Source organism: Urocitellus parryii, chromosome 1 (assembly GCF_045843805.1).
Source record: "Urocitellus parryii isolate mUroPar1 chromosome 1, mUroPar1.hap1, whole genome shotgun sequence".
NCBI lineage: Eukaryota > Metazoa > Chordata > Mammalia > Rodentia > Sciuridae > Urocitellus > Urocitellus parryii.
In genome coordinates, this window is record NC_135531.1 from 19,537,063 (window position 1) to 19,561,006 (window position 23,944).

The following is a 23,944-nucleotide window of genomic DNA, read 5'->3' on the forward strand; positions in this document are numbered from 1 at the left end:
TATCTCTAGCAATTAGAGAAATGCAAATCAAAACTACTCCCAAGATTTCATCTCACTCCAGTCAGAATGGTAATTACCAAGAATATAAGCATCAATAAATGTTGATGAGAATGTAGGCGAAAATGTACACTCATACATTACTGGTGGGACTGAAAATTGGTGCATCCACTCTAGAAAGCAGTATGGAGATTCCTCAGAAAACTTGGAATGGAAACACCATTTGACTCAGTTATGCCACTCCCCGGCTTATACCCAAAGGACTTAAAATCATTATACTACAGTAATGCAGCTACATCAATGTTTATACCAGCTCAACTCACGATAGCTAAATAATGGAACCAGCTTAAGTGCCCTTCAACAGATGAATGGAAAAAGAAAATGTAGTATATATACACAACAGAGTATTATTCAGAAGAATGAAATTATGGCATTTTCCAGTAAATGAATGGAGCTGGAGATTATCAAAGTGAAATAAGCCAATCCCAAAGGACCAAAGGCCAAATGTCCTTTCTGATATATGGATGTTAATTCACAATAAGGTGGGGGAGGGGACTAGAAAAGAATAGAGGTACTCTGGATTAAACAGAATGGAGTGAAGGGAGGGGAGGGCATATGGGAGGAAGGAAGTGGAACTAAGCAGACATTTTTACCCTAAGTACATATATGATTACATGACCAGTGTCATTCAACATCATATACAACCAGAAGATTGAGAAGTTATACTCCACTTATATATGATGTGTCAAAATGCATTCTACCATCATATATAACTAATTAGAGCAATTTTTTAAAGTAGGACAAATTTGAAGAACTTAAATTTCCCATATACTTACTACACAGATACAGTAGTAAACTTCTAACATATGCTATTAAACAGAATAACTGTTATAGAGATATGACAAAATCAGTGATGGTCTAACATGAGTAAATCAGACAACATTGGTCACTGATTTGAACAAACTGTAAAAAGATGTACAAGACAACTGGAGAAATAAAAACTTCAGTGGGATATTAGATGATATTTAAAAATTGCCAGAAAAATTAGATGTAAAGATGTTATCGTGTCAGACAGTATGCACTCAGAAAGAGTGAGGGACAGCCCCATCTTATCTCTTAAGGATTTAGACTATTATATTTATAGATAAAATCATATGAAGTCTCGTATTTGCTTTTTCTATTTTTTTATTTTCTAATTAGCTACACATGATAGCAAAATGCATTTTCTTTGGTTTTTTAGTTGTTGATGGATCTTTATTTTATTTTCGTATATGTGGTCCTGAAACTCAAACCCAATGCCTCACACATGCTAGGCAAGAGCTCTATCATTAAGCCACCACCCTAGCCAAGCAGAATGCATTTTGATTCAAATAGAGCACAACTTTTTATTTCTCTGGTTGTACTTTATATCCATGTCGTATTTGCTTTTTTTAAAAAATATATATTTTTAGTTATACATGGGCACAATATCTTTATTTTGTTTATCTATTTTTATGTGGTGCTGAGGATCGAACCCAGGGTCTTACACATGAGAGGCAAGCGCTGTACCACTGAGCCACAACCCCAGCCCCGTATTTCCTTTTAAACAACCCTACAAAGTGGAGTATAAGGGCACTAAAATACAAAGTCTAAAGGAAACAAGATTGGCCTTATGAACATGTTATAATAACTGACATCTTTAAAAGGCAAGACCAAATAGAAGAGTAACTCTACAAATCAAAGAGTAACTCTCCTAATATCTGACATTTACAAGAAATGGAAATACATGCAAAACAAAAGCAGAATTGCAAACAAATGATCCAACAGCATGATTAGACACTCCAACTGACTTTCAATGGGTAAGATGCATTGGAGTTGTTTTTGTTTGTTTGGTTTTGGGTATCAGGGTTTGAGCCAGGGATGCTTAATCACTGAGCCATGTCCCCAGTCCTTTCTTTATTTTTTCTTTTCAGACAGGGTCTTGCTAAATTGCTGAGACTGGTCTTGAACTTGTGATCCTTCTGTCTCAGCTTCCTGGGCTGCTGGGATTACAGGCATGCGCCACCATGCCCAGCTCCAAAATTTTTTGAGATTTTAAAATCTATTGAGACCGTTTATAGTTTTAAAATCTATCAAGGACCCCAAAGAGTTTTTGTTTGTATGAGCCAACATTTACATATATCAATATTTATGTATATCAATATATCACAATTAAGAGGCGGGGGTTGTAGCTCAATGGTATAGCACTTGCTTGGCATGTGTGAGGTCCTGGGTTCATCTCAACAGCACATATAAATAAATAAAATAAAGGTCCATCAACAACTGAAAAAAAATCATTCTTTAAAATAAATATATATATACCACAATTATTGCTTTGAGGTTAGTGTTATATTTCACAGAAGATGCAAAATGCAACATGTAAAGCAGAAGCTGGATATTACATATCAGGCTGCTATAGCAGATCTTCTGGCCAGAAGCTCAGGTTTATGATGACAAGGCACCAATAGTATGCAGAGATTTAATTTAAATGATCATTTGACTAATGCTCTTTATTCTTTGCTCCTTTATGACAATTGGCATATAAACATTCTTGGAAATCAGACAAACTAGCAAATTATCCTCTTTTTTGGCTGCTACTTTGAACCCACAGTTTAACCTCTGTTCCTTCATGTTTCTTTTGTTTAAAGGAGATGATGGCATTTATCCTGCTCACTTCATAGGATGTCAGAGACATTTAATGGGATAATATATGTCTGAGCTCTCTGCAGCCTGGTAGTTCTCTGCACCCGCTTGGTGACTTGGTTTTATGATACCACCAGCAAAGGAGGATCTTATACCTCCAATTTGTAAGAGCCTGGGCTGGAGTCCTCAGTTGGCCTTGTAGGACATGCCCTGGTCCCTGCAAAATAGGGACACAGCTTTGCTTTTAGTCTTCTTCTGTTTATACTGTTGTCAGCATGTTATTGAGATTTCAGAGTTGGCATCATCATTGCTACAGTGGGAAAGTAATTACCACAAGCTTATTCTACATGTTTATGGAAGAAATTACATTTACTAATTATGTATATACCATAAGGAAGAGTATTTGTTAGGATTTGTTTCTTAAAGTAAATTAAATTTACTTTCCTGAGGAGCAATGTATGTGGTAATAATATGACATTTAAGTCACTATCCAAGGCTTCACTATCTTAATATGTCAACATGTTCATTAATGTTGTAAATTGACTTTCTCATGAGAAACTATTAAGATTCTGCTGACCACCACCATACCTTTCCTGGGACCAACCTGCTTTAGGGCTCCATCCCAGGAATAATTACTACTTACTACCCCTTCCATTCTTAAACATCCTTATTTAGAAAATAAATTTTAAAGTCACCACAAAATAAATAAATAAATAAGCAAACAAACAAGCCATAATTAAGACATTTAAAAGTATTTTCCATTTTGCTTTAAATAACAATGAATCTTTATATTTGACTTTTGTTTTTTACAGTACTGGTGATCAAAGCAAAGGCCTCTATGTGCTAGACAAGCATTCTACCACAGAGCTACAATCCCATCCACCACCACCACCTCCCTTTTTTTTTGAGACAGTCTCATTAAGTTACTCAGAGTGGCTTCCAATTTTCAATCCTCTTGCCTCAACCTCCTAAGCAGCTGGAATTACAGATATGTACCATCCAGTTATATTTGACAAATATTTTTGATGAAAACAATACTTTAAAAAGTTTTTTTGAGAATAATGACACTTTTTTACATTCCTGTTAATTTTATCATTTGTGTTATTTCTGAATCCATCACTATTGACTAAGATTTTCTCTCTCATTATAGGATGTATTTTCTTCTCTACACACCAGATATCTACAAAAATGTAATTTCTTTGAAAAGGTAAAATAAGATAATTTTATTCTTTCATTTTATATGCATGTTTCACTCATCCAACTATACTTTTTAAAGATTTTGCAATATGATACACAATTTCAGTTTGTATCTCAAATATTTTGTATTATTTAACTTTAAATAACAAAAGTAAATACAATGATATAAAATATCTAAAAACTAATATAACCTTAGAGTAATAAAATGACTACTTACAGTTCATTCCTGACTTAATATTCATCTGAAAAGGTGAACAACTTATGCCTCCTACTGATACACAAATAAAGCTGAGGATAATAAGAAATTTTCTCACATCATTAAAAATAAAATTGTATTTAAATCTCTTTTCTTTCTTCCACTTGCAATGTTTCTATGTTTCTATGTCAAAGAACAAGAGGTTTTAAAAGCCAACAATAACACTGACAATTAGTGTGCCCACTTTAAATGAAAGGCACTGGCTATTTGGCTGAACATAAAAGAATCAATTTTTTATAATGTCTATAGCTTCTATGAAATCAGTAGATTGTGTAATAAGCCTTAGGAAAAAGATATCCCATTAGTTCATTTTTCCATCAGAACTTTGTTATTATGAGAAACAAACCAAATTTTTAAAACTTACTGTTTTAGTGCCATGCTTCAGTGTTATCTCATGTGAGTCAGGAATCTTTTGGACAGGATTCTGAAACAGCAAAATTCCATGACATCAATAATAATGTATTTGGGGAGAACTACATATCATAGGAAATATATAATTTTTTAAAATTATATTACTGGCTTTTTTAACACATCGCTTAAAAATAGCAAATGAGATTAATCAATTTATGTTATACGCATGTACAGATATGGCATAATGAATCCACTATTATGTATAATTTATAATGTACCAATAAGTATTTTTAAACAGCAGAAAAAAGTATAAGGATATCTTTTTTCATCTGTTTCAGCTGATAATAAATTGATTTTAAAACTCTAAAAAAAAAACCAAAGAAATTATTTAGCTTATACAAAATTATTTGTTAACATAACCTAAACATTTAACATGATCCAAAAATAAATGAATAGTTGCTGATAATATAATTCATAAGGGAGAAACTGGGAATTTGTTTTTGGAAATCAAGAAAAAGTGTAAGGACTGGGAATGTAGCTTAGAGGTAGAGCATTTACAAGCATGCACAAGGCTCTTCTGCTGTAGGGAAGAAGGAGGGAAGGAAAAGGAAGGGGGAACAATATCAGCCAAATTATATTATTATATTGTGTGCATGTGTAAAAATATAACAACAAATTCCACTGTTATGTACAATTATAATGCACCAATTTAAAAAAATATGGAAAAAAATATGCTGGAATCCCAGGTACTCAGAAGCTTAAGGCAGTACGATCACAAATTCCAGGCAGTCTAGGCAAATTGGAGAGACCCTGTCTCACATGTGCAAAAGGCCCTGGGTTTAATCCATAGTACTAAAGAAAAAAAAAAACTGGAATAAAACAAAATGAATTTCCATGTTTTTTTCCTTTTCATTAAATGTACTTTAGAGTGAACAAACCTCAAAACTTTTGGGGGATGGTTTTGAAAATTCTGTTACAAAAATCAAAGTGAATTTAACAGACACAAAGGAAAGAACAGACTGCCTAATCATTATTATTGCAATTAGAATTTTAAAATGATCTAACAATTATAATTGCTGACAAATTTAAAAGAAGTGTTTTATATAAAACACTGTTCCCCTGGTAATGAATACTAAAATAAAATCACAACTTACATTAAAATCTGATTACACTTTACTAAAATATAATCCTTTATTTTCCTGTTTGCATTGCCTTGAGAAACTTATAAAGAGAGTAACTGAAAGAAATTAATAAATTAGGATACCACCATTTATTTTACTTTAATTTCAAAAATTATTTTTAAGCATACTATTACCTATATATAAAATAATCATTTCAGACTTCCTTAACAATAACCATATTTTGGATCTCAGTATCCAAAATATTAAAAATCTTCTTTATTTGTATTTGGGCATACCTCTATATGTTCTATATTTTATTTCTAAGAGACAAAAAAGTTTTCACAAGATAGGTATATGTTTTTTAACTCTTAAAAGCTAAAAAGCAAAAAACCTTGTTCAGGAATGGTACAAATAAAAAACCAAGAGTTATTCACAAATTCACTAATTCAATAAGCGTTTATTAGTGATTTATTTATTAAATTATTTATTTGTTAAAGTACAATTTATTGAAGTGCATTAGACAGTCTCTATTCATCCCCCTTCCCAAGAAGCCAATGTTCTAAGAGGCAAACAACAATGACTATTTCAATGCAAATAATACTATAACAGAGTCCAGAGTGAATAACTCAGGGACAATAAAGAGAGGTGCATAAATCAGACTAAAGAGGTCACTGTGATCATCTGAATAAGAGATTTCATTGTTTATTCAAGTCTCCACTTGCCCAAGAGCAAGATAATACACTAAAATTCTATGCCCATTATAAATTAATTGATTATTTTGCAATGTACTTAACTAAACATGTGGAGTCTAGCAGTTCCTTCTTTTGAATCTGCAACCTTTCCCCTGCTATGTCGCTTTTTCTTTTTTTTACAACCAAATAAAGTATTTCCAATATTAAAATAAAACAGGCCTCCCAGCCACATAGAAAGAGGGGGCAGAGAAAGCCTACTGCATATATATCTCAGCCTGGGTCGCATGCCTGGCCTGTGTAATGAATGGGGGAACATGGAGTTGCATAAAAACATAATAAATAAATAAAAAGCAAGCCCATTGATATAGCTCAGTGGTAAAAATCTCCTGGGTTCAATCCTCAGTACCCAAAAACAAAAAGAAGAAAAACAAAGCAAACAAAGACTACTGATTTCCCCTACATTTACTGCCAAGTTGCTATCTTTTCTTTTGTAATCAAGCTTTTCCAAACTATGATTTCAGTCAGTATCTCTGCTTTCCTTCACCCTTGACCTCTACCACTTTGGCATTTGACATTTTATTCCTAATGCCTAACATAGTTCTGGGCACATAAGAGACTATCAGTAAACATTTCTTGAATGAACAAAAAAGTCACTAGGAATGCCCCTAGACACTTTCAGTACTTAGCCTACACACCTGACTTTTCATCGACATGGTAACTATTTAACTTTGTCCTCCATCTTGAAACTGTCCTTTCCTGGGATGAAAGCCTAGCCAAAATATAAACAGAAAAGCCCAAATTCTAAAATATAGCTCTGCCACTCAGTAACCATGTCATAATCTGAAGGAAGTTAAGACTCTGTTTCCTCATTTGCACACTACAGGTGATAGAACCTGCCCCACAGGTAACTGTGAACTAAGCTGTTTAAAACTTCTTGTGCAGAGTTAGGCACATAGAAGGGTTCAATAAATGATAGCCACTCTTTGTCTGAAGACTTACCTTCTATCTCTCTGGTCATATCATCTTAATCTTTTAATAGGCTTCTATTCTTCTTCACCTTGATAAATCCTATTCATTATTCAAGACTCAATGCAGATGTGACCTGCTCCTGGAAGCATTTCTCAACATTTCAAACTCTAGGTTAATTGGCCCTTCTATGTACTCCCAGGACAATCTTTCCCTATCCCAATCATAGCACTTACCATAACATATTATTTTCTATCTCCCTCCTTCCCATCACTCCCTAACCAAACTGAAAATTGCAAACTTCTCAAAGACTATGTATATCTATCAACTCTGGATTACCAGTCCACAAAACAGTCAATGTACAGCAGACATACACAAAAAGTTTTAGGAATAATTGGCTCACTTTGATTTGTTTAAATCACAATCACATTAGATTATAACTTAATTTACACTCAAACTTTAGACTGAAGACTACATCTACAAAGAAAATCAGGTGCTATCACTTTTGGTCAGCCAACTAAATGAGAGACAGAGGACAAATGCAAATTTCTAAAAAATGAAAAACTTTTAAGATCAAATTATTATATCCCAAACTAAAATTAGATTGAAAATTGCAATAGAGAAATAAAGGCAATTCTGTTTTAGTCAGTTTGCATCTAAAAGGTTTTTACAGTCCATTACTACCACAAATTAGATTAGAAGGCAATTAGGAACCAGTAAGGTATTGAACAGAAATAGAGAAACAGCTGGGGAACTTTTGGTTTATTTCAAGACAAAAGCATAACTATACAGTTTAATATATTGTGGAAAATGCTGAACATACCTATTTCAGAGATGTCAATATTCTAACACATTAAGGTCCCAAAGTCAACATCCATGTGAAGTGAATATTTTTTAATCAAAGAAAAAAATTTATAGTTATATATATATTCCAACACAAATTTCAAAATAATTTAAAGTCAAATGAATTCTAGGCTAGCCCTATGTTCAATTATCTAAGACACTGCTCCCTTTATAGCTGACAATATTTGTAAGCAATGAGAACTCACATGTAAGTGCTAAGCATTCTTGCAAGAACCAAGAGAGCGGTTGAAATGTTTTGCTTAGAGAACAATCTATTACACTCGGCATCTCATTTCATAACTAAATATTTTTTCATCATTTAGCAAATAGAAATAATGTCACAAAAAAAAAGCTAGGATGAAAATCATTTCATTTAATTCAATGCAGAGTGTGCCTATATATAGACAATTTCTAACATTTAAAGAAAAACTTATAAGAAAACAGAACTTAGTATTTACATTTTGAGTGAATAAGATGTTTAAGTAAATGTTGTTTACATTTAAAATCAAAGTTTTACTGGAAATCATGTAGGGTATAACTCATTAAAAAATACATATAATTGGTACAACTAAATCATCTAAAATAGTAGCAATCCATCTTTTGGTAGCATATCACTTCGTAGTGAGTGTTCTTTTTCCAGAACTTTTACTAATGACATTTTGAAATATAGCTTAATGTGAAATTTGCCATAACAGTAAAATATTTTCAACATTTTCCTGCCAAGGAACACCATAAACTACATGACTTAAATGAAGTAATTTATTAGAGAATTCATAACAAAAGCTACAATCTTAATGGAAATGGGGTAAAGTATCACTTTTTGTTTTGGTTTGATTCTAAATACCAACCAAAGGATTATTTCCAGACTCTTTGGTCTACCTGCATTAACAATAATAGTAAACATAACTGTAATAATATGAGTAATTCTATCTGATAATAGAATCTTCCTCTCTTTCTTTAGGTCAGGAAGTATGATTTACTCAGCTTTGGACAGAGAACTTTGTGAGGTGGAAAGGAAACAAGGAAAGGGAATGAAAAGATTAGCATTATTTAGTCTCCTATCTGTACAGGATTTGCAGCACAATTCAAGGTTCTTCCATTTATCAGATATGTTGTCTTACCTTGGTGGTTCTCACCAAGGAGAATTTGCTCTCCAAGGGACTTTCATCAAGGTCTGGAGACACTTTTAATGAGCACAATTGGAGAGGTGTCACAGATGTTAATAATCCAATATTGCACAAGACAGGCCCCACAACAAAGATTTATCTAGACTAAAACATCAGCGGCACCAAAATACAATGGTGATTTTAAGGTTTGATTTTACACATCTTCATAACAGAAGAAAAATGATACTAATATTGATAACATCCATGGTTTTAACTTGGACCAAAAGAGAATATATACATAAAATTGATTCACAATTATTAAGTCCACAGCAAAGGGTGGTAATACTTATTTATACCACCCCTTATCTCCAGCTTTGCACAATATTAGGCTCTAATTTGTAACTGAATTAAAGCTCCCTTCTAAGCCTCAACCATTCTCACCCAGAACCTCCTTCCAGTAACCTGTAGTGACAGTTGTCCTCCTGCCCACAATTCCTTCCTAGCCTTCTGGACACACATAATCCTCACCAAGACCTGCCACCAACCATTGCTGTGATTGCAAGCAGTCCCATTAGTGGGACTGAAGCATATGCTTTCTAAAGGATTTTTCAACTATAAAATCATATGTATTTTTAGGCCTTAGGAAAAAGTAATTTCTTTCTTTCTTGATTGATGAACAGATGTTATAGGGGTGGATTTCTCAATCTGTCTGGCTACACTATAATCTAAACACATTGAAACCTTACTAATTAAATTCTGAGCAATATTTCCAGGAACTCCTTTCTACTCCAGATTTGTTTATCCAATGATTAAGAAATGATTCTCCTTTCTTAATCTCTAATTTTCACATAGGAAAACACATACCACATAGGGAAAAACTGAAAATAATGTCAATTTGAGGGAATATATAGCTGCTTAAAATAATATTGAAGAATGAGACTTCTGCTTTCTGGGAAGCATAAGCAAATGAGACAGATGAATGTACCTTATTCCTCTTACTATGGGAGGCTAAACTATGGATTATATTTATAATAAACATAAGACTCTAAAAAACAGAAGAAAGAAACCTCAGGACATGAGGAACACCCTTATTCTGAGTTCCTTCAGTTTGCTCTTGTCTCATGTATTCCAGATTTAAGGCTAAAAAAGACAAACACCCGGGAGATCCATCATGGCGGCCAGCGAGGAAGCAGCGATTTCAATGTCTCCACTTTAATGGGATCAGAAAGACCCATTGGAACAGCCGCAGCCTACCTACGGAGGAACTTCTAGCAAAATTCCCTTAAGAGGAGAGCAGCCAAGAACTGGTAGGTTTATTGGAAGTTACACTTTGTCCCAGAGAAGTGGATCTTGGCTGGCCACGCGGGCACAGAGGTACAGTCCTGCAGCCATCAGCCGCTCCTGCTAGCGGCTCTCCCGAGAGGCCCATCTCTCGCTCAGTGAGCGGCTGCCCCACCTGCCTGGCTCTTAACCACGTGGCCGCAGCTACCTGGCTACACAGGCGGCTCCACGGCGGGTGCAGGAGTTTAGTCCTGCAGCCAGCACCCGCTTCTGCAAGAGGCCGGCACCCGGAGCTGCGCAGCCCGCCCCACCCGAACCAGCAGGAGCCCTCCACCATCCGGGCTCTCACGAGAGGCCCATCTCTCGCTCAGCGAGCGGCTGCCACACCCGCCTGGCTCTTAACCATGCGGCCGCACCTACCCGGCTCCACAGGCGGCTCCACGGCGGGTGCAGAAGTCCAGTCCCACAGCCAGCACCCCTTTCTGTAAGTGGCCGGCATCCAGAGCGGCCGGCCCGGTCCGCCCCGCCCGAACCAGCAGGCGGCCTCCGCCATCCAGGCACTCACAGGAGGCCTGGATCTCGCTCTGCGAGAGGCCGCCACACCCGCCCTGCGAGCGGCCTCCCCACCCGCCCGGCTCTTAACCACGCGGCAGTATGAAAAGACAAGGAAAGAAAGGACCACAAGCAATGCAGGTCAACTCAACTTTAGAAGAGGTAATAGCTGCATCAGATGGAATGTCAGATAAAGAGTTCAGGATATACGTGCTTCAGATGATCTGGAGTCTCAAGGAAGACATGAGACAGCAAAATCAGACAATGAAAGATCACATTGATAAGGAACTACATAAACAAATACAGGAAGCAAAAGATCAATTACACAGGGAGATAGAGGTAATAAAAAACAAACAAATAGAAATCCTAGAAATGCAGGAAGCAATAAACCAACTTAAAAACTCAATTGAGAATACTACCAGCAGAGTAGATCACTTAGAAGATAGAACATCAGACAATGAAGACAAAGTATTTCAACTTGAAAAGAACATAGACAGCTCAGCAAGACTGCTAAGAAACCATGAGCAGAACATCCAAGAATTATGGAATAATAGTAAAAGACCAAACTTAAGAGTCATTGGGATACAGGAAGGCACAGAGCTCCAGACCAAAGGAATAAATAATCTATTCAATGAAATAATACGAGAAAACTTCTCAGACTTGAGGAATGAGACAGAATCCCAAATCCTAGAAGCCTACAGGACGCCAAATGTGCAAAACCATAAGAGATCCACACCTAGACATATTATAATGAAGATGTCCAACATACAGAATAAGGAGAGAATTTTAAAAGCTATAAGAGAAAGGAAGCAGATTACATTTAGGGGTAAACCAATCAGGATAACAGCTGATCTCTCAACACAGACTCTGAAAATAACATATTTCAAACACTGAAAGAAAATGGGTTCCAACCAAGAATCGTGTATCCGGCGAAATTAAGCTTCAGGATGGAAGATGAAATTAAAACCTTCCACGATAAACAAAAGTTAAAAGAATTCGCAGCTAGAAAACCTTCTCTTCAAAAAATCCTTGGCAAAACATTACAGGAAGAGGAAGTGGAAAATAACATTGAAAACCAACATTGGGAGGTAGGACAGTAAAGGGGGGAAAGCAATCAAAGAGGAAAATAAATCAGGTTTAGTAACATCAATAAACAAATATGGCTGGAAGAACAAACCATATCTCAATAATAACCCTAAATGTTAATGGCTTAAACTCACCAATTAAGAGACACAGGCTAGTTTAATGGATCACAAAACAAGACCCAACAATATGCTGCCTACAGGAGACGCATTTGATAGGAAAAGATATACATAGACTGAAGGTGAAAGGTTGGGAAAAATCATACCACTCATATGGACTTCGGAAACAAGCAGGAGTGTCCATACTCATATCTAATAAAATAGATTTCAAGCCAAAGTTAATCAAAAGGGATAAAGAGGGACACTACATACTGCTCAAGGGAACCATACACCAACAAGACATAACAATCATAAATATATATGCCCCAAATAATGGTGCAGCTATGTTCATCAAGCAAACGCTTCTCAAGTTCAAGAGTCTAATAGACGACCATACAATAATCAGGGGAGACTTCAACACACCTCTCTCACCACTGGACAGATCTTCCAAACAAAAGTTAAACAAGGAAACTATAGAACTCAATAACACAATCAACAACCTAGACTTAATTGACATATATAGAATATACCACCCAACATCAAGTAGCTACACTTTTTTCTCAGCAGCACATGGATCCTTCTCAAAAATAGATCATATATTATGTCACAGGGCAACTCTTAGACAATATAAAGGAGTAGAGATAATACCATGCATCTTGTCTGATCATAATGGAATGAAACTGAAAATCAATGATAAAAGAAGGAAGGAAAAATCAGGCATCACTTGGAGAATGAACAATAGGTTACTGAATGATCAATGGGTTTTAGAAGACATTAAGGAGGAAATTAAAAACTTCTTAGAGTTAAACAAAAACACAGACACAACATATCGGAATCTATGGGACACATTGAAAGCAGTTCTAAGAGGAAAATTTATTGCTTGGAGTTCATTCCTTAAAAAAAGAAAAAACCAACAAATAAATGATCTCATACTTCATCTCAAAATCCTAGAAAAAGAAGAGCAAAACAACAGCAAAAGAAGTAGAAGGCAAGAAATAATTAAAATCAGAGCTGAAATTAATGAAATCAAAACAAAAGAAACAATTGAAAAAATTGACAAAACTAAAAGTTGGTTCTTTGAAAAAATAAATAAAATCGACAGACCCTTAGCCATGCTAACAAAGAGAAGAAGAGAGAGAAGCCAAATTACTAGCATATGGTATGAAAAAGGCAACATCACAACAGACACTTCAGAAATACAGAAGATAATCAGAAATTATTTTGAATCCTTATACTCCAATAAAATAGAAGACAGTGAAGGCATAGATAAATTTCTTAGGTCATATGATCTGCCCAGATTGAGTCAGGAGGATATAGACAACCTAAACAGACCAATAACAATAGAGGAAATAGAAGAAACCATCAAAAGACTACCAACTAAGAAAGCCCAGGACCGGATGGGTATACAGCAGAGTTTTACAAAACCTTTAAAGAGGAACTAACACCAATACTTTTCAAGCTATTTCAGGAAATAGAAAAAGAGGGAGAAGTTCCAAATACATTCTACGAGGCCAACATCACCCTGATGCCTAAACCAGACAAAGACACTTCAAAGAAAGAAAACTACAGACCAATATCTCTAATGAACCCAGATGCAAAAATCCTCAATAAAATTCTGGCGAACCGATTCAAAAACATATCATCAAAAAAATTATACACCATGATCAAGTAGGATTCATCCCTGGGATGCAAGGCTGGTTCAACATACGGAAATCAATAAATGTTATTCACCACATCAATAGACTTAAAAATAAGAACCATATGATCATCTCGATAGATGCAGAAAAAGCATTCGACAAAGTACAGCATCCCTTTATGTTCAAAACTCTAGAAAAATTAGGGATAACAGGATCATACCTCAACATTGTAAAAGCAATCTATGATAAGCCACAGGCCAGCATCATTCTGAATGGAGAAAAATTGAAGGCATTCCCTCTAAGATCTGGTACAAGACAGGGATGCCCTCTCTCACCACTTCTGTTCAACATAGTCCTCGAAACACTGGCCAGAGCAATTAGACAGACGAAAGAAATTAAAGGCATAAAAATAGGAAAAGAAGAACTTAAATTATCACTATTTTCAGATGACATGATTATATACCTAACAGACCCAAAAGGGTCTACAAAGAAGCTATTAGAGCTAATAAATGAATTCAGCAAAGTGTCAGGATATAAAATCAACACGCATAAATCAAATGCATTCCTGTATATCAGCGACAAATCCTCTGAAACAGAAATGAGGACAACTACTCCATTCACAATATCCCCCCAAAAAATAAAATACTTGGGAATCAACCTAACAAAAGAGGTGAAAGATTTATACAATGAAAACTACAGAACCCTAAAGAAGGATATAGAAGAAGACCTTAGAAGATGGAAAAATATACCCTGTTCATGGATAGGCAGAACCAACATCATCAAAATGGCGATATTACCAGAAGTTCTCTATAAGTTCAATGCAATGCCAATCAAAATCCCAACAGCATTTCTTGTAGAAATAGATAAAACAATCATGACATTCATATGGAATAATAAAAGACCCAGAATAGCAAAAACAATGCTAAGCAGGAAGAACGAATCAGGCGGTATAGCGATACCAGACTTCAAATTATACTATAGAGCAATAGTAACAAAAACAGTGTGGTACTGGTACCAGAACAGGCGGGTGCACCAATGGTACAGAATAGAGGACACAGTAACCAATCCACAAAACTACAACACTCTTATATTTGATAAAGGGGCTAAAAGCATGCAATGGAGGAAGGATAGCATCTTCAACAAATGGTGCTGGGAAAACTGGAAATCCATTTGCATCAAAATGAAACTGAATCCCTTTCTCTCACCATGCACAAAAGTTAACTCAAAATGGATCAAGGAGCTTGATATTAAATCAGAGACATGGCATCTTATAGAAGAAAAAGTTGGCTATGATCTACATACTGTGGGGTCGGGCTCCAAATTCCTCAATAGGACACCCATAGCGCAAGTGTTAACAACTAGAATCAACAAATGGGACTTACTCAAACTAAAAAGTTTTTTCTCAGCAAAAGAAACAATAAGAGAGATAAAAAGGGAGCCTACATCCTGGGAACAAATCTTTGCTCCACACGCTTCAGATAGAGCCCTAATATCCAGAGTATACAAAGAACTCAAAAATTTAGACAATAACAAATAACCCAATCAACAAATGGGCCAAGGACCTGAACAGACACTTCTCAGAGGAGGACATACAATCAATCAACAAGTACATGAAAAAATGCTCACCATCGCTAGCAGTCAGAGAAATGCAAATCAAAACTACCCTAAGATACCATCTCACTCCAGTAAGATTGGCAGCCATCATGAAGTCCAACAACAACAAGTGCTGGAGAGAATGCGGGGAAAAGGGTACACTTGTTCATTGTTGGTAGGACTGCAAAATGGTGCAGCCAATTTGGAAAGCAGTATGGAGATTTCTTGGAAAACTGGGAATGGAACCACCATTTGACCCAGCTATTCCCCTTCTCGGTCTATTCCCTAAAGACCTAATAAGAGCATGCTACAGGGACACTGCTACATCGATGTTCATAGCAGCACAATTCACGATAGCAAGATTGTGGAACCAACCTAGATGCCCTTCAATAGATGAATGGATAAAAAAAATGTGGCATTTATACACAATGGAGTATTACTCCGCATTAAGAAACGACAAAATCATAGAATTTGGAGGGAAATGGATGGCATTAGAGCAGATTATGCTAAGTGAAGCTAGCCAATCCTTAAAAAATAAATGCCAAATGACTTCTTTGATATAAGGGGAGTAACTAAGGACAGAGTAGGGACAAAGAGCAGGAGAAGAAGATTAACATTAAATAGGGATGAGAGGTGGGAGGGAAAGGGAGAGAGAAGGGAAATTGCAGGGAAAGGCAAGGTGATCCTCAGGGTTATATAAAATTACATACAAGAGGAAGTGAGGGGTAAGGGAAGAAGAATACAAGTGGAATAAATGTTTTACAGTAGAGGTGGTCGAGAGAGAAGAGGGGAGGGGAGGGGAGGGGAGGGGGGATAGTAGAGGATAGGATAGAGAGCAGAATTCATCAGACACTAGAATGGCAATGTGTAAATCAATGGAAATGTAACTGATGTAACCGATGTGATTCAGCAATCTGTATACGGGGTAAAAATGGAAGTTCATAACCCTTCTGAATCAAATTGTGAAACATGATATATCAAGAAAGATGTAATGTTTTGAACGACCAACAATAAAAAAAAAAAAAAAAAAGAAAAGAAAAAGAAAAACACCCAAAATTGCCACTGGCACTGACGGAGGGAAAAGAAAAGAAATCCTAACAAAGGCCTACTCTCTGTAGCCAAAGGGCCACAAAACCGGTAGCCTAGCAAGACAGAACACTTTTAAACAATAAATGCCCTATTACAGTCAGTAGCTCAGGAAAAAAACTGAGACTTACTCCCATCCATGACAGCTAAAACCTACAGCTCCTCTCCAAACCATGCCAGCAAAAGCAGAATGCAGAGCCTAGATTCTGCTTGGTGAGACCATAGCAAGGCACTCCCCACCATGATAATATCAGAGAAGGTTAAACAGAAGGCAAAGACTTGCATACTCATTGGCTGGTAATGAACCCCTCTCTGCTTTGTGGTCTCAGCACAAAATGTGGGAAACCTGGACTTCCACCCTAGCTAGTATGGGCACATCACACCCACTCCTACAAAAGGAGGCTAGTGGTCAATCAGGATTTTCAACATGACCCAATGGGTAAACAGCCACCAACATGAGTATGAGCAGAGACCCTGTGGGGAGTTAGAACTCCCATCTCACCTGTAAACTGAGGAGACCCCCTTGAGTCTCAATGAAGGTCAAATGGGGACCTGGACTGATACCTTCATCTGACAGTAATGAGACCATCCCCAATCTATCTCTTTGTCTGCCAAAGCAGTGTGAATGAAACCAGTTAAAACAGAAGGTTTACATAAGATATAGAGTAGCAAAATATATTAAAAAATTCTCCAGGTTTCAATTGAAAATAGTATATCAAATCAAGAACCAGAAAGATCTCAACTAAATAGAAAAAAAGGCAATTAAATGATGCCAACACTGAGGCAACAGAAATGCCAGAATTATCTAATGAAGACTTTAAAGCAGCCATTAAAGAAAAAAAAAAAAAACCTTCAGTGAGCAATTATAAACATGTGAGTGAAAAGAAAAATATATCTTCAGCAAAGAAATGGGAGATATAAAAAAAAGTCAAATGCAAAGTTTAGACTTGAAAAATACAGTAAAAAATATATAAAGCTCAGTGAATGAGCTCAAAACAAATGGAAGAAAGAATTAGTAAACCAGCAATCAAAATGACAGAAATTATCAACCCGAACAATACAGAAAATAGGAAAAAAAAAAGGCTCAGAACTGTGAAACTGTAACAAAAGATCTAATAACCTTCATGTCATCAAAGTTTCTGAGTCTTAGCCTGTAATCCCAGCACTTCTGGAGGCTGAAGCAGGAGAGTCGGAGTTCAAAGCCAGCCTCAGCAACTTAGTGAAGCACTAAGCAACCAGTGAGATCCTGTCTCTAAATAAAATATAGAAAAGGGCTGGGGATGTGGCTCAGTGATTAGCACCCCTGGGTTCAATCCCCAGTACCAAAGAAGAGAAAAGAAGGCAGAACTAAAAAAAAAAAAAAATCACTCCAAGAAATATTGGCTGAAAAATTCTCAAATATGTGAAGATTTAAGAAACTAAGTGAAAACCAAACAGGATGAATTTATCTTTGAATTTAAAGAAACCCATGCCACAACACATATTAGCTAAACTTCTAGAAACAAAGTAAAAACTTTTGATTGCAGCCAAAGAAAATGACACTTTATCAATGGAGAAATAGTAATTTAAAATGATAACAAATTGCTCATAACGAAAGTGTGGAAACCAAAAGGAAGTGGGTGGCATAATGTTTTATTTTTTAAAGAGAGAGAGAGAGAGGAAAGAGAGAGAGAGAATTTTTTATTTTATTTTTCAGTATTCGGTGGACACAACATCTTTATTTTATTTTTATGTGGTGCTGAGGATCGAACCCAGTGCCCCGCGCATGCCAGGTGAGCGCTTTACCGCTTGAGCCACATCCACAGTCCAGTGGCATAATATTTTGAAGTGCTAAAAGTGTCAACATAGTGTCAACATAGAACTCTATAACCAGTGAAAATATCTTTCAAGATTAAAGGAGAAATTAAAAAAAAAAAAAAAAAGAATTTGTCACCAGCAAACTTACCCAGAAAAAAATGGTTAAGGGAAGTTTTCTATACAAAAGAAGAAAAGGGAGGGAGGGAGGGAGGGAGGGAGGGAAGGAAGGAAGGAAGGAAGGAAGGAAGGAAGGAAGGAAGGGAGGGAGGGAGGGAGGGAGGGAGGAAAGAAGGAAGAAAGGAAGGAAGGAGAAATAACACAATATTCAAACATATCAGGAAATACACTAGTCTTTCCTCCTTCTGCTTGGTGGCTGAAGCATAAAACTCTCTGATGTGCATGTATGCAGAGTAAATATTTAAGATAATTACATTATAAATGGGGGATGGTAAAGGGAAATAAGGTTTCTATATTTACTCAAACAAATAAAATGACACTAGTAGATGTGATAAATTGTGTATATACAAGGTAGTACTTAGAGCAAGCTCTAGAAAACTCAAACAAAGAACTAAACTCAAAACGTTATACTCTCATATGGTCAAATGATTTTGACAAGGGTGCCAAGAACATTCAGTGGGGAAACAACAGACTTTTCATAAATGGTGTTAGAAAAAAACTGGAAACTCAAATTCAAAAGAATAAAGCTGGACCCTTAAAAAATGAACTCAAAATAGATTAAAGATATAAAACTCTAAAAATCTTTAAAACAGGGTTTGGGATATAGCTCAGTTGGTAGAGTGCTTCCTCGAAGGCACAAAGCCCTGGGTTCAATTCTCAGCACCACACAAATATATATATATATATATATATATATATATATATATATATATATATTTTTTTTTTTTTTTTTTTTTAATAAAACAGGGAAAAAGTTTCATGACATTTGATTTTACAATGGATTCTTGGATATGATACTAAAAGCATAGGCAAAAAAAAAAGACTTCAATAAAATCAAACACTTGTACATCAAAGGACACTATCAAAGGAGTGAAAAGGCAATTCAAAAGATGGAAAAATTAATTGCAAATTATATTTCTAATAACATATGAGTATCTAAAATATACGAAGAACACCTACAATTCAATGACAAAAAAACACAATTAAAAAATGGACCAAGGACTTGAATAGACACTTCTTCAAAGAAGATATAAAGACAAACAATAAGCACATGAAAGAATGTTCTACATCACTAATTGTTAGGGAAAAGCGAACAAAAACCATAGTGAGAACACTTCACATTCATTACAAGGGCTTTATTAAAAACAACAAAAATAGAAAATAACAAATAAAGTCAAGGGACAAATTAGGATCCATTGTATGTTGTTGATAGGAATGTAAAATGGTAATACTGCTATGAAAAACAGTACAGAGGTTCCTCAAAAAATTAACATAGAATTACTATATGATCTAGCAATTCTACCTCTAAGTATATACCTAAAAGAATTGAAATCAAGGTTTCTCTTTACATACCTATGTTCATAGCAAAATTATCCAATAAGAGACAAAAGGTAGAAGGAACTCAAGTTAATAATCAACAGATGAATCATTCAACAAAATATGATATATACATATAATGAAATAGTATTCAACCTTAAAAAGGAAGGAAATTCTGACACATTCTACAGCTTGTGTGAACCTTAAGAATAAGTAAGTCAAACAAGCCAGTCTTAGACACACACATAAAAAGTTATTCTATGGGGGCTGGGGTTGTAATTCAGTACTACAGCCCTTGCCTAGTACGTATGAGGCCCTGGGTTAGATCCTCAGCACCACATAAAGAAACTTACTAAAATAAAGATATTGTGTACATCTACAACTACAAAAAAAATTTTTAAAGTTATTCTATGATTCCCCTCTATGATATACCTAGAAGAGTCAAATTCAGAAACAGAAATGAGAATGATAATTGTCAGAGGCTAGAAGAAGGCTGAAATGAGAAGTTGTGTAATGGGTACAGAGTTTCAGTTTTACAAGATGAAAAAATCTGGAGAGCAGCCATTATATTAGTCAGCTTTGCACAAGTCACTGTGACTAAAATACCTGACAAGAATTTAGAGAAAGGTAAGTTTATTTTGACTCTTGGTTTCAGAGGTTCAGTCCACAGTGGCAGACTCCATTGCTTTGGGCCAAGGTGAGGCAGAAGAACATCATAGTGAAAGAGCATGGCAGAGGTAACGAATCCTTCCAGGGCATGCCCCCAGTGACCCACCTCCTCCAGCCATGCCCCACCTACCTATAGTTACTATGCACAGTTAGTCCATTCAAACTAGGATGAACTGATGGTTACACTCTTATAATTCAATCATTTAACTCATTATTCCTGCATTAACACAGGATCTTTTATGGAATACCTTATATCCAAACAATAACACCTATACAATAATATGAATATATACTACTTCCCATACACTTATATACTTGGGAATATATTCCAAGACCCCAAGTAAATGCCTGAAATTGCAGAGTACTGAACACTATAATCTAACACCTGTTGCTATAACTATTGAAGAGACAGCAAAACTAGCCTGAAATTTTCCTTCTTCACAATTTCATGCATAGAAGATTCATTCTTACCACAGATTTATACAACTTTAGCATAGAACTTATTTTTCTTTCCTAAATAAGTCAAGAATTTTCACCTTCTCCTTTAAAAGAAGCATTTCTTGCTTTTCTTTGGTTTAGCCAAATTGCCAGCAAAACTTCTCTTGACTTTGGGGCCATTATTAACAAAAATAAGTTATAAAAAATAAATAATATAAGAACTGCAATATTGCAACAATCAATCTTATAACCTAAACAGCTACTAAGACACTGAGAGGCAGGAAGCATATACAGTGTGGATGTGTTAGACAAAGGGATGATTCATGTCCAAGAATACATGACACAAGATTCTATCATGCAACACCAAAAGGCATACAATTTAAACTTATGAATTGTTTATTTACAGAATTATCCATTTAGTATATTTGGACCATGGTTGACTATGAGAAACTGCAACCACCAAAAGCACGATCACATCAAGAATTAATAAATGGGGGACTGGGTTGTAGCTTAGTGGTAGACTGCTTGCCTAGCACATGTGAGGCACTGGGTTCAATTCTTAGCACCACATGAAATAAATAAATTAATTAATTAAAGATATTAAATCCATCTATGTGAAATAAATAAATTAATTAAATAAAGGTATTAAATCCATCTACAACTAAAAAAAATATTTTTAAAAAAGAATTAACAAATGGATTCATTCAAAATCTAAAAAGCTTCTTCTCAACAAAAGAAACAATTAATGAGTTGAAGAAAGAGCCTACATTTTGAGAGCAAATCTTCGCCACACATACATCAGATAGAGCACTAATCTCCAGGATATATAAAAAGCTTTTAACACCAAGAAAACAAACAACTCAATCAAAAAATGGGCTAAGGAACGGAACAGACACTTCTCAGAAGATGATATACAATCAATCAGCAAAAAATGAAAAAATGTTCAACATTTCTAGTAATTAGAGAAATGCAAATCAAAACTACTCTAAGATTTCATCTTATTCCAGTCAGAATGGCAATTATCAAGAATACAAGCCAGGCATGGTGGTGCACACTTGCAATCCCAGAGGCTTGGGAGGCTGAGGCAGGAGGATCGAAAGTTTAAAGCCAGCCTCAGTAAAAAGTGAGGTGTGGGGCTGGGGTTGTGGCTCAGCAGTAAGAGCGCTTGCCTCGCACATGCGAGACCCTGGGTTCCATCCTCAGCACCACATAAGAATAAATAAATGAAATAAAGGTATTGTTTCCAACAACAACTAAAAAATAAATATTTTTTTTAAAAAGTGAGGTGTTAAGCAACTCAGTATCTCTAAATAAAATATAAAATAGGGCTAGGGATGTGACTCCGTGGTTGAGTGCCCCTGAGTTCAATCCCTGGTACCCCCCACCCCACAAAAAAAAAAATAAGAAAAATAAAATGGGCTGGGGTTGTAGCTCAATGGTAGAGCACTTGTCTAGCATGTTTGAGGCACTGAGTTCAATCCTCAGCACCACATAAAAATAAATAATCAAAATAAAGGTATTGTGTCCACCTAAAACTAAATAACAACACACACACACACACACACACACACACACACACACCATATAGTAAAGGTATTGTGTTCAACTACAACTAAAAAAATTTTTTTAAAAAAATGCAAACCACAATAAGTGTTGGTGAAGATGTGGGGGGAAAGGCACTCTCTTACATTGCTGGTGGGACTGAAAATTGGTGCAACCAATCTGGAAAGCAGTATGGAGACTCCTTAGAAAACTTAGAATGAAGCCACCACTTAATCCAGCTATCCCATTCCTCAGTTTACAACCAAAGGACTTAAAACCAGCATATTATAGTAATGCAAAAAAAAATCAATTTTCATAGCTGCTCAATTCACAATAGCTAAACTGTGGTAGCAACCTAGATGCCCTTCAATAGATAAATGTATATATATCATTATCAATAGATATTGATAATTTCTCAGTACATTGTTAAATAATTTTTGTACTTATGTAAAGACCTAGAAATTCAAAGAACACATTAATTCTTATATTTATCAGAAGTTATATTATCTTTATAAAAATGCATTATACTATTAATAGATAATAATATATATACACAATGGAATATTACTCAGCATTAAAAGAGAATAAAATTATGGCATTTGCAGGTAAATGGAGTGGGAGAATGTCATGCTAATCGAAGTAAGCCAATTCCAAAAATCCAAAGGCCAAATGTCCTTTCTGATAAGGGAATGTTGATACATAATAGAAAGGGGGCAAGGGGAAAATGGAGGAACTTTGATTGGGCAAAGAGGAAGGAGAGGATGGGATGTAGGGGCAGGAAAGATGGTGGAATGAGATGAACATCATTACCCTAGGTACATATATGACTGCACATATGGTGCAATGCTACATTGCGTACAATCAGAGAAATGAAAAGTTGTGCGGCAATTGTGTACAGTGAATTAAAATGTATTCTGCTGTCACAGATACCTAATTAGAATAAATAATCTTTTTTAAAAAGCAAGATCACAGATAAGAGAGGACCTATACACTTAAAAAATGCCTAAGATGGTAAATTTTATATTATACATACTATATCACAGTTAAAATTTATTAGCTACAACCTAAAAATATAAATAAAAAACTTTTAACATACATAATCTTAATCTTAAATACTTATAAATGCCCTAATAAGCTGTAGTTAGACTTCAAAACAAATCATTAATCAAATGTTTAAAAGCTTTCTTCAAAAAATTAAAAGTTACATGTCTAATCTACTGCAGGAAAGAAGGACAACTGCCTATCCAATTCTCACAGCTGGTTCCAATCCTTCAATTAATCAGTACTCCCAAGCTACCTCTAAATTACTTTAAAACCATTCTTGTCCTATTTCGAGCTATAATCTTAGAGCACATTTCTTGTAACATGACTTAAGGGTACATTGTTAAATAATTGTTTGTACTTATGTGAGAACTAAGAAATTCAAAAAATACATTAATTCTTATATTTATCAGAAGTTATATTATCTTTTTAAAAAGCATGAT

At 35.4% G+C, this 23,944-nt stretch overlaps 1 protein-coding gene and 1 pseudogene across 1 annotated transcript in view; one reads left to right on the forward strand and one right to left on the reverse strand.

Annotated features, from left to right (window-relative positions):
* Wdr70 (WD repeat domain 70) overlaps nt 1-23,944 on the reverse strand; it is a 300,524-nt gene that overhangs the window by 240,567 nt on the left and 36,013 nt on the right. Inside the window, exon 6 of the mRNA XM_026401787.2 lies at nt 4,476-4,535. Coding sequence (XP_026257572.1) covers nt 4,476-4,535 — 60 coding nt within the window. The remainder of the gene's footprint in view (nt 1-4,475; nt 4,536-23,944) is intronic.
* Nucleotides 6,492-6,593, forward strand: LOC113191908 (small nucleolar RNA SNORA51; annotated as a pseudogene).